General features: G+C 45.7%; 1 protein-coding gene across 1 annotated transcript in view; it reads left to right on the forward strand.

The window, feature by feature from the left end:
* Positions 1-11,886, forward strand: part of USP40 (ubiquitin specific peptidase 40) — a gene marked incomplete at its 3' end in the record, with an annotated part of 29,036 nt that extends 17,150 nt beyond the window's left edge. The window contains exons 17-29 of the mRNA XM_010013622.1: positions 1,015-1,072; positions 1,682-1,735; positions 2,649-2,737; positions 3,347-3,433; positions 4,194-4,230; positions 5,769-5,833; positions 6,380-6,454; positions 8,078-8,201; positions 9,486-9,580; positions 10,750-10,868; positions 11,155-11,220; positions 11,446-11,656; positions 11,791-11,886. Coding sequence (XP_010011924.1) covers positions 1,015-1,072; positions 1,682-1,735; positions 2,649-2,737; positions 3,347-3,433; positions 4,194-4,230; positions 5,769-5,833; positions 6,380-6,454; positions 8,078-8,201; positions 9,486-9,580; positions 10,750-10,868; positions 11,155-11,220; positions 11,446-11,656; positions 11,791-11,886 — 1,176 coding nt within the window. The remainder of the gene's footprint in view (positions 1-1,014; positions 1,073-1,681; positions 1,736-2,648; positions 2,738-3,346; positions 3,434-4,193; positions 4,231-5,768; positions 5,834-6,379; positions 6,455-8,077; positions 8,202-9,485; positions 9,581-10,749; positions 10,869-11,154; positions 11,221-11,445; positions 11,657-11,790) is intronic.
* Between the last annotated feature and the right edge of the window lie 36 nt (positions 11,887-11,922).

Consider the following 11,922-nt stretch of genomic DNA (forward strand, 5'->3'; position numbering starts at 1 on the left):
TGGGTGCATCCTCCTGGCAGGCAGTTGGAGAGAGTGATAAGTTCCCCCCTGAGCCTTCTCTTCTCCACACTAAACCCCCCAGGTCCCTCAGCCCTTCCCCATCACACTTGTGCTCCAGGCCCTGCACCAGCTCCGGTGCCCTTCTCTGGCCCCGCTCCAGCACCTCAATGTCTCTCTTGTAGTGAGGGGCCCAGAACTGACACAGGATTTGAGGTGCAATACTGTGCAGCTTGGAGTTACAGTTAGTGGGATACCTCACATGCTGTGTAATGGGACTGTAATGCAGGTAACTTAAACCAGTGCAGCTTCATAACTGGGTTTTAGTGAGAAACAACATTCTTTTTAGACTGTCCCATAAGTGTATGTTTGGCGAGGCTATGTCAGTAAAGCAAAAGAAGATAATAGAGGAGGAAGATACAGACTGAGAGCAGCCCTGATGAGAAGAACTTGGGGGTGTTGGGTGAGGAGAAGCTCCCCAGGACCCAGCTTCAGTGTGTGCTTGAGCCCAGAACCCCCCATGTGCTGGGCTGCACCCCCAGAGCATGAGCAGCAGGTCAGGGAGGGGATCCTGCCCCTCTGCTGTGCTCTGGGGAGACCCCCCCTGCAGCCCTGATCCAGCTCTGGGGAACAGCACAAGAAGGACGTGGAGCTGCTGGAGCGAGGCCAGCGGAGGCCTCGGAGCTGCCGCGAGGGCTGGAGCAGCTCTGCTCTGGAGCCAGGCTGAGAGAGCTGGGCTGGGGCAGCTGGAGAAGAGAAGGCTCCTGAAGGGGACACCTTAGAGCAGCTCCAGGGCCTAAAGGGGCTCCAGGAAACCTGGAGAGGGGCTTTGGACAAGGGATCTAGGGACTGGGCAAGGGGAATGGCTTTAAGCTGGAGAGAGTGTGTATAGTGTTAGGAATAAGAATATATCCAGGACTAATTTCAGTTGAAGGCTGCATTTTGTGGGCTGGCATGTGAACAGCAGGCGTGTTACTGGCACTGTGCATTAGAGGTGTTAATACTGCTTTCTTTTAGGTGATGGCAGATATAAAAATGAAAGCTATACAGGAGCTTCAGCTCGAGGAGGAGCTGGGTAAGTGCTTTTACATCTGATGATGTTAGAAAATTCATTGTGGTGAAGAGGTTTTGGGTTTATTTTTGGGGAAAAAAAAGTGTGTAAAGGTCTTAATTCATCTGATTCTGAATCCAATTGTTATTTTTCTTAGCTTCGAAAATATCAATGGGTGCAAGGCTTGATTAAATATGTTTTATGAAGCTCTTATTTTTCAGAAGCTCTTTTAATAGGAATAATTGTGTATCTTACCACAGTATTACACTGAATATTGACTACTCCCTTTTGTAACCTTATTCCTTTCTTTAAGACAATCTACTTTTCTTTCTTGAAAGTTGTTTTTGATGCCTTTACCTTTGGGAGCACTGGGTCAGTTTGTATTGAACAGCTTGTGGCTGACAGCAGCTTCAGAGAGAAAGAAACCTTCCCTGAAAGCATCACGACTAAGACTGTTCAAGCTGTATTTAGGAATCTCTCTCCAGTAGGACTTTTGATGTCATCCCTCCAGTGGGAGGCCTCAAAGATAACCCTGTTAATCCTAATATGTTATCTGTCGAAAGTTCTAAGCCATATTTCCTCCTTATTGAATTACTTATTATATCTCTCTCTTTCCTGCCCTTTTTGGTCCAGCAAATGCCAGCTGTCTGCGACCTGTCAGTGGAAACGGGAAACTTCTGTCTCCAGGTAAATTTAATCATTGTTCTGTAAAAAGTTCAATTGGGAAACTTGAAGCTTCCCTTTGTCCTTTCCTGTGCTCAGTACTTAAACTGGAGTCTCTAAGTGATCTGTTTTGGATCATATTTAATACATTTACAGAGCAACTTCCTAGATGTTCCAGGAAGCAGTCATTGTTCCCCATCTTCCTAACTTACATCTCCCGAAACAAAATGGACTATAAGTGTATCTGTCAAGAGTATTAATGCACAAGGCTGGGGTTTCAGAACAGCTTGAGCAGCAAACTTGAGTCCTGTGGTGATGGAGGGAGCACTTTTAGGTTTCTCTTTACTATGAGAAGGCAGTTTATTGCTGTGGAGTCTGGAACACGCTTAATAACATGTAATTGTTGGCTTTAACTCCTTAATATGGACATATAGGGAAGGCAGAGCCATATTCTTCTCAGAGGAGCACATGAAAAGGATCAGAGGCAGCAGACACAAGTTTCAGTGAGGGAAATTCCAGCTGGTATGGAGAGGAGAGAAGGGAATTTACTGGGAGGCATCAAACAATAGACAGGAAGTCCTGAGAGGCTGGTATATACCCATCCCTGGAGCTGTTCAGTTTGGCTGGGAAGAGCCCAGCGTCAACTGACCTGACTGCAGAGCAGGGGTTTGGACCACACAACCTGTAAAGATCCATTCCAACAGAAATGATTCTGTCAGCCCATATACAAGGAGTGGTGGGGAGAAACCTTTACACAGATGTTGCTTTGATCTCATCATTGGAGGCTTACAGATGTGATGTCAACACTGTGGAAGTGAAGCTCTCTAAATGACACTGAGCATTTTTATCTCGCTCTAAAGAGCAGCATAACAGAATGGGTGTTTTCAGGAAGCAGCAGATGCTGATGGTGTTCTCTGTGGTTTTGTCCTTCCTGAAGTGCCTGAGGATTATACTGTCAAGGAAGCAGAACTGAAGATGGGAAGCTTGCTTGGGCTGTGTCATGGGAAAGCTCCAACTTCCACTCAGGTATAGTAGTGGTGTGACTGAAAAGAGTCTTGTGCTGCTTCTCTGCTTTGTTTAGAGTTCCCAATGTTTCATATACTCCTCTTTTCACTCTCCTCATGGTTGAAAATGGCATAGAAACATGCTCAGTGGCACTAAGAATTAGACATTTCAACGTGAAGGCTCTCACCACTTAGCTGCAGAAGGCATGTATGTGACCAGTTAATATAGCTCATGTGGGTAATGGTAAATCACTTTATCATTCATCTCTTTGTGCTTGTCCATCTCGTGCTCTGCTGTGCATATAAAGAGCATAAAGGAAAAGGAGGATATTGCTCTTGATATCTACAGCTTGTAAATATGCAGGAGAAAAAGTAGATGTGTATTTCTAAAGATCAGAGTACATTTTCAGCAGATGTGCAGATGGTTAAGGAAGATCTCCTGATGGCCATAACTCAATTGCATGTGCTTCTCTGTACTGCTTACATTGTTTGCTTTAGCCCCAAGGAGTTTCAGTGCTGTTTGAGTGATGGCAGGAGTGCAGTAGCTGCTGTATGTGTGCAGTAGGGAGTGTTACTTCACAGTATTCCATACTTCAGTATGTGTTCTGATAGCTTGTACTTGTATTTTCAGCTCTTTTTGTACTTCATTGTTGGGAGCGACCAAACTGCAAGCCCTGAGATGGAGATAGTTGTGGAAGAGACCACCTCTGTCAAAGAGGTAAATCTCACTGCTTTGAAAAGCTTTTCTCATACCTGGCCCAGGTCTGCTTCTCCTGGAGAACTTTGCCTTATCCTCTGCATCACGTCAGGTTATCAAGAGACACTGAGGCAAAGGAAGTGTTTCAACGCCAAAAGGCCGTGATCTTTCACTAAGTAGTAAAGAGACCTCTTTGTTTTTTCCCCAGCTGCTCCGTGCATGGCACCCACTCCTTCTCTACACAGCAGTCCTCAGAATGATAACACACACGTGGCACAGCCTGCCACAGTTCTGTAGCTTATCAAACTCTGAGTGCACACAACTGGAGTGAAGGGAGTCGGGAGGAGCTGAGCAAAGAGGGAAGGAAGCAGTTCTCAGTACTACCAGTGCAGAGTTCTGGCACAGAGAGCTAATGTCGATGAGTAGTGACTGGGAGGTGCTGAGTTTGCACGCTTGCTTTTGAAAAGGTGCATCTTCCAACTCAGGGGCTGAATATGTTCAAGTAAAGCAACAAACTGACAGCACAAGGGGAATGGCTTTAAGGTCCCTTCAACCCAAACCAGGCTGGGATTCTGTGATAGTAATTTCTTGCCTGGAACCAATACTTGCAGGGTTTCATACATAGCTCAAGTAAAGCAGGTGTAATTGTATAGTTTTTAGGACTTGACCAGGAATCAGTTGCTTAGTCTCTTTTAGAGCATTCCTGTGTAGATTTGCTGAGAACTTGATTTCCCAACCTATGAATTAAGACAAATCTCACCGTATGTTTCTTTTATTTCAGTGTCTAAATTTAATGCTGGAAAAATCTGGATTATCAGGTCAGTTGTATTCTTGTTTAATGACTTTTTAAAAGGAATTCCCAGATTTCTAAGACAGCTTTTGCTACCGTGAAACTTGGATCAAACAAACTTACAACTTGGATGTGTCATTGTAATGTGAGGAGGGGAGAGAATTATCACTCTCAGTCTTGCTCTGATAAAAGCTGTGCAATTGCTCTTGAAAAGCAGTTCCAAGCTCTCTATTTAATCCAAATGTGGCAAAATCCACAGTTCCAAGACTATTGGCTTGGGAGCAGGTGGAGGCGTTTGGCTGTTCTGACAAGATTTTCTGCTCTAGTGGGAGCCACTGCACGAAATTAACTGTAAAAAAGCAACGTTTGGTTGCTTTGCAAACCCAAGTTATTCCACATGAGATCAGTTGGGCCATTATTTAGGAATCTGAGTGGTGGCAGTTACTTGGTTTAGTGGCAGTTACTTGTGGGAAGATTGAGATGAGCTCTGAGGCTCTTCCCTGTGAGGGTGCTGAGGCGCTGGCACAGGGTGCCCAGAGAAGCTGTGGCTGCCCCATCCCTGGCAGTGTTCAAGGCCAGGTTGGACACAGGGGCTTGGAGCAACCTGCTCTAGTGGAAGGTGTCCCTGCCCGGGGCAGGGGTTGGAACTGAATGAGCTTTAAGGTCCCTTCAACACAAACCAGGCTGGGATTGTTACTAAGCTTTTACATGACGATTATGGAGGAGACAGAGAGAGCACAAGCATGACACGTGAATTTCCTGGCTGATCATCTCTTTCCATTGATGCTGAGAGGGGGGAAGGAGAGAGGAGACTCAGAATGGCATTGCATTCCAGCTTCCATTCTGAATGCTCGTTGAATACTGAGTGTGTGTTACAGTGGCTCCAAAATCCATCAGAGTTCACCTGAAAGACATTACAATGAGAATACACATTGGGCAGCCCAACTGAAAATGAAACATTGTGCTCTTGTGTACATGTATGTATGAGCTGAAAAACTTCAAGCTGCCTTGAAATAAACTTCACCTTTTTCATTTCCCTGCAGTGGAGGGTTCCTGCCAAGAAATGGTGCTTCTGGGTTTAGTGCTGCATTTTCTGTGAGCAGTTTTGAACAGTTTATTTGTTCTTCCTGTCTCTGGTGCACTTTACGTATAGGTGCTAAATGTAAAGTATTGTAGTTTCTGGACTACACCATCCCTTTATGTCTCCTGGTAGGCAGTTGGAGAGGGGGAGTTGGATTTTCCTTACTGTGTAGTTTTCATTTTAGCAAGTCTGTCATTGATTTAAATGATGAATTGGCACGAGAATTCCTTCACTTCCCTCTTCAAACAGGGAAACTGTTGGGTAGGTGAGGAAGAGACATTTCTGCAAGTAAGAGAAGGCCATTTCCAAAGAGCAAAGCGTTGCTAGGGCCTGGGGAAGGACATGAAGGTGGTACTTCATTCAGAGTTGTGGTTCAAATACAAAGAAGCAAGAGAACCCCTTACCAGTGATGGAGAGGTCTGTAATGGTTTATTTGGAACCCCCATTCTAGGCTAATGCATTTCCCATCTGTATGTTTTTGGTAGGTGACAACTGGCACTTGAGAAGGATTGACTGGTGCTACGAAGCAGGGGAAGCATTGAGTCAGGAAGTAAGAGGATCCTCTTTTTGACTTGAATCATGCCATGGTTGGTTTACTCCCACTTTTCATTAGAGACTTTCCCTGGAGAGAGCTGCAGCGCCACAAACCCTTGGTGGCTCTTTGTGTGCTACAGCAGCACAGACACTGTTGTGTTCTCACAGCCCTTGTGAAGACACTGTTGGCATACCTGTGGCGCACGTGGAAATGTTCACCCCTTATGGTTAAGCCATATGCAGAGAGCTTTTTCTAAAGGCTTACTATGCATTAAAGGGATGTCTCCTGAGAAGCATGAGGTGTCAGTTGGTGAGATGTGGAGGTGCAAAGGAAATGCACAACTCGGTTGCTTTGGAAGGGCTCCTGCAGAGCAGACTCTTGTAGGGGCAACATTCTCTGCTGCTGCAAAGCTGCCTCTGAGTGATGGATGTTAAATCAATCTTTGTGCTCTTTGGGGGACCTTTGGCGTGCATGGCTTAAAACCCCCCCAACATCTGCTTTAAGAAGCAAAGCCCATGAACATGGAGACTTACAACTCTGTTGTGCTTTCTCTTCCTACAGAATGCCACTCTGAAGGAACTTAATGTTTGCAGAGGAGATACTTTGGTTATAACTGAAGGAAAGCTGCAACCAAAGGTAAAACCAGAGAGATTGTGTTCTTTAGTCTCTTGGCAGTGGTTGGAGACTGGAATATGACAGTTCTCTTTTGTCTTCTTGCATGTTTTTAAAACACCAGTTGAGGAATTCTGGTTGGCTATAATGAAGAATTGTTGTAGTTTTGCATCTCTGTTGTTTAAAATCAACTTCTACAAGATTCTGAGTCTCTATTTATTCAATTGCTGTAGTAAAAGCCTTGCCCATCGCAGGAGCTTTGCCTGGAGGATCTGTTAACAGACCTGGCCCTTAGTGCCATGGGTTAGTGGTGGTCTTGGCAGTCCTGGAGTAATGGTTGGATTTGATGATCTTAAAGGTCTTTTTGAGCCCAGTTGGTTCTGTGATTTCTGGCACGCCCAGTTCTTGTGAAGACACAACTCTTAGACTGCTGCCTCCTCCCAGAATGACAAACATTAAGTGTTTGCCTTCAGATTTAGCCTGAGGAAGTTGTTTGATACCACAGGGCCCTGCTGGGACACTCATGTCAGTGATGATTACACAAGTGGAAGGATTCTTTGCTAAGAAACTTAAAGCGGTATCATAGGACGGGTTGCTGGGGAAGGGATCTTTAAAGATCACCTAGTTCTGACCTTTCATAGGTGAGGTGGCTCAGTGTCCCATTACACCTCACCTCGAGCTGTTGTAGGGATAAGGCATCCACAGTTTTTTCTGGGCAGCCTGCTCCACTCTTATGTTCCTTCAGCCTGCTCTTATGTGCCACATGTCCCAGTCCCTCACCATCTCCAAGGGTCCGGGCTGGGCTCATACCGCACACATCAGTATCTTTCCTGGTTCTTAAGAGACCAGAAGGGGACAGAAGAATCCAGATGTAGTTGCTGAGTGGCACATAGTGCTGTGAGGGTGGTGAGGCACAGGAACAGGCTGCCCAGAGAAGTCATGGATTCCCCATTGCTGGAAGTGTTCAAGACCAGGTTGGGCTAGTTGAGCTAGCAGGGGAGCCCTGGCATGGTGTAGGTGTTCCAGGGCAGCCATGCTGGAGGTGGATCCACCTCCACGGGCTCTTCTTGGTCTTTAGGTGGATCCACATCCATGGGCTCCCCACTATCAGCCACATGGGCAGTGATGTCCACCTCCATGGGCTCCTGACTATCAGCCACATGACCACTGGTGTCCATCTGCATGGGCTCTTCTCAGTGTTTGGGTGGATCCACTGTCATGGATTCTTCTTGGTCATTGGCTGTATCCATCTCTATGGGCTCCATACCATAAGCCACTCAATCAATGCTGTCTCCCATCTGATAACCTCCTCCTTTTTGTGTGTAGTTCCTGGAGCCATCTCATGTTTCTCCACCCCAAAAGAGGGCTTAGATGAATCCAGCTTCCTCTGGCAAGGTCATATCTGTGTCCAGAGCTCCAGACAACAGTGTCACTCAGTTGGATCTGTAATGTGACAGCAGAGCCACGATGGCGTTGTGGGGCTGCAGGAGGATGGAGTGTTTGCACTCTTGTCCTCCTGCAAGGAGGAAGTGAGAGTTGGTTACAACAGCTCAGATGTGAACAAGTCTTCTCCTCCTTCCTGAGATGAAGGTGAAACTTTTCCTTGTCTGCACATGAGCTCCCTGGTACTTTCTGGTCACTTTTCAGGGCTTCCTGAAGATACCCATCTGGTGGAAGTCCTCAAGTCCTAAGAAGCACGGCGAGCCTGCACAAGACCAAGTGAATGGGCTGACTTGCCAGATGGATGCTTTGCAGGTGTCTCCTGCAGGAGGTGAGCTTCGTCACTGTTGGAAAGCAAGTGTATGGCCCGACTGTGATTGACCTGGGTCAAACCCAGCATTTTAATCCAGAGCCCTCAAATCCTTCTGAATGTAGCAGTGTCTGCACAAGTTCCAGCAAGTTTATGGTGAGAGGAGCCACCTCGGAGGCAGCTGCAGTTTTCACAAGACCTCCAGTGCTGGATGCTGGGGTTCTGATGGTTCTGATGTTCCTTAGCTACATTGAGGCAAGGGTAATTTTGAAGCAGGGGATCTTCTCTTATTGTAAGTAAAAGGGCTTCTCCATACCTGAAGGCAGTGGCAGTACGGTAAAGTATCTACTCCATGAGTACAGAGGTGATTGGCTTTAAGTGCCAGACTCCTGGTATCATATTTGATTCATTTCAGGCTGTGTTGCTTTTTGAGAAGCTGTGAAAGTAAATGTTACACAGCATAAAAGATCTTACATAGAGTATTTGAACCTGCTTTTCATGGAATCCCAGCCTGATTTGTGTTGGAAGGGAGCTTAAAGCTCCTCCAGCCCCAACCCCTGCCACGGCCAGGGACACCTTCCACTAGAGCAGGTTGCTCCAAGCCCCTGTGTCCAACCTGGCCTTGAACACTGCCAGGGATGGGGCAGCCACAGCTTCTCTGGGCACCCTGTGCCAGCGCCTCAGCACCCTCACAGGGAACAGCTTCTGCCTAATGTCTAATGTACATCTCCCCTTCTTTTGAAATCCAACCCAAAAAGCAGCTAAGGCAGGAATACTGAGGGAGGGTTGAGAAAGAAGAGGAAAATTAATTGGGGACAACAGTGGAAAATAGGAAACAACCCAATTTTCTACAGGAAAGGTAATATTCTTCCTGTGCTGGTGAGTTGTTCTGCAGAGCAGGACCCTGCTTCTTTGGGAAGGTCTCTTTGCATTTGTATCCTTTTCTGTCTGACTTTCTCAGTTTGACTTTACCCCTAATGATTTCAGTAGCACAGGTAAGAGCAGCTGGAACTTTCCTTGCACCATGCTCTACATTTCAGAGTCATAACCAATGAATTGATGCCATTTAGAAATGGAATTGGCTCTGGATTTCAGATTTGCCCTATAGGATCAGTTGGAACTCTTCCTGTCTGGCAACTAAAAAGCATGTATTTATCAACTGTGTATTAGGTATTTCTAACTGATCTCCAAAAACAAATGAGGTCATTTCCCTTCTGTAAGTGAAATCTCATTTTGAAGGTAGTTACGTCATAGGATGCTAAACAAAGTCTTCTGTTTGTTTCTTCCTCTCCTTCCCATCTAAAGATTCACCAGAACACATCCACACAGACATGGATCTTTGCTATGCTGGCAGTATAGAAATAACAGGAGAAGCTTCTTTGGAAGATCTGAAGATGCAGGTTAGATGTTCTCCTGTCTTGGAAACTTCCAGCAACACTGGGATTAATTGAGCTCTATTAATACCTATTTCTATTTCCTTTTCCTTTGTCTCCAGTATGTTCTGATATGGCATTTGCTTATATGCCATGTTCAGTGGTAAGTACCAAGAGGCAATTGGAGCATGTAGCTCAGATACTTCCTTAGTGCATCCCCTGCAGCTGCCATTCTACCTCTCATGTGTCCTGACCTCAGAAGCCTTGTTGCACTTCGTCTGGAACTTGGCTTGAGCCCTACCTTTATTTCACAGTGTAAAATTCCTCCAGGAGAAGCACACACATACAAGCACATCCTAAAAAGCCACTTTTCATTCCACGTTGTTCCTGTTAGTAGTTTGTTCCACCTTTTTTTTTATTTTTGTGGTTTGTATGTTGGATCTAATGGAGAAAGAATTGCTTTTGATGCACAAAAGGTTGTGTTTGTCTTTCAGGAAGGCCAGAAACTGAGGTGCCTTTTTATGCCTTTTTTAACCATAAAAGTGTAATTTTAATACATTGCAAAACCCCCCAAAACCTCAACCGAAAAACCCAGTCCCAAACCCACCAAAGATGCAAACCAATCCTATCATAAAGCTTTTTATTGTGTAGCAAGTTAGTGGTTCTAGTTAAGTTACATGGGGAAGGATCTCTCACCTGATTCTTGTCCATAGCAACACTCACTCAGCTTGGGTTTCAGTCTCTGCCAAACTACTGCTGTGAAAAACTTGACCATTTACTTACATCCTGTGAACAAGGAGAATTGTCTTGGCATGAAAAGAGTATTGTGTCCTTGGTAAGGTCTTGGAGGAGCTTGCTCAGTGCTAGGCTGGAGATTGGGGCAGTGATTCTGTCAGTCTCATTCCCTCACACTTGTGCAAATTTGGGTTCCAAAGAGAAATGTGATCCATTTTAGAAGTGTAAGTTCAAGTGGGAAGTGTTGGGAGGGAGTGAAGTCCAACTTGCTTGGAGGTTGAAAAGTCACTATGTCAATCATAGCCACTATCTGCAAGTCACAAGCAATAGCTGGTGTGGAATAACTAAATACTTTGCGCTGATCCTGATAGCTTCAGTCTTGCATTGAGAATTCATCAGGGGGGTTCTGTTCTTTTCCATGGAGACTGGCTCCTGAAACTATGGAAGTGTTTCTTTTCCAGGCTCTGACCTTACCATGCTGCCAGGAGCAGGTTGTCCCCCTGCCCTCGTTCCTCAGAGCATGGACAGTGGACAGCAAGCGCCCAGGCAAGCTTTTACGAAGCAACAAGCAGCAACTGAAGTAGGTTTCTTGCTGAAGGCACAAGCAGCAGTAGGACAAGCTGACTGTTGGCTGGGTTGGGGAGGGATGGATTGGTGGAGAAAGAAATGGGCTCAGTCAAACAGAACCAGAAATGAGTTCGCTAGTTACTTCTATTTTGCACTGAGCACACTATTTAACTCAAGAGCTGTGGAAGGAGATGGTGTGAGCATGAGATCATAGAATCCCAGGCTGGTTTGGGTGAGGAAGAACCTTAAGAACATCCAGTTCCAACCCCCGCTTTATATCATCTTTGTTTTGCTTTCAGTGACTATAGGCTGGGTGCCAGAGTGGAAATCTGCATAGAACCTTTGCAAAAAGAAGAGAATTTGGGGTAAGATCTTCAGATACTTCTTTCTTACAGCAACACATTTGAGGTGAGACTTAACTGAGCAGCTTTGCTCTTAAACGCTGCCTCAGGCTGAGATAAGACTTTAGAGCTTGTTTTCTGCTTCCCGTAACCAAAACTAAGGGAGGGCAGAAGGGAGTGAAAACTGGGAGTTGTGGATTCTGAAGGCATGACTTGCTGGAATGGTCTGTTTCTCCTTTCTGATGACAGCCCACATGAGCTGCTGCTTCGAGTCCAGATGGGAATACCAGGAGAGAGGGACTACTATGACTCCACGGATTTGGTGTGGGATATCTCCAAGGAATGCACAGCCTGGGCACTGAGGCAGAGAGTGGCTGCTCACTATTGTCTCCCTGTAGAGAAAATTGAAATAGCCAAATACTTCCCTGAAAGATTTGAGTGGCTGCCAATATCCAGCTGGGTAAGACCTGGAATGACAGAATCCAACAGTGGCATGGGTGGGAGAAGAATGTGTTGGCTTGTGCTGCAGTTCTTGAGCTAACGTGTTAAAGCAGATTTCTGACGTAGGAATCTTCTGCTTTGATTTTTCTTCAGACACAGCAAATCTCAAAGAGGAAAAAGAAGAAAAAGCGGGAGAGTTTACAGGCAGCACCTTACCACCTGAAGGATGGAGATTTCATTGGGGTGAAGGTAAATGAACCTGTCGTGGTTTAAGCCCAGCCGGCA

Source organism: Nestor notabilis, unplaced genomic scaffold (genome assembly GCF_000696875.1).
Source record: "Nestor notabilis isolate BGI_N333 unplaced genomic scaffold, ASM69687v1 scaffold31374, whole genome shotgun sequence".
Classification (NCBI taxonomy): Eukaryota; Metazoa; Chordata; class Aves; order Psittaciformes; family Psittacidae; genus Nestor; species Nestor notabilis.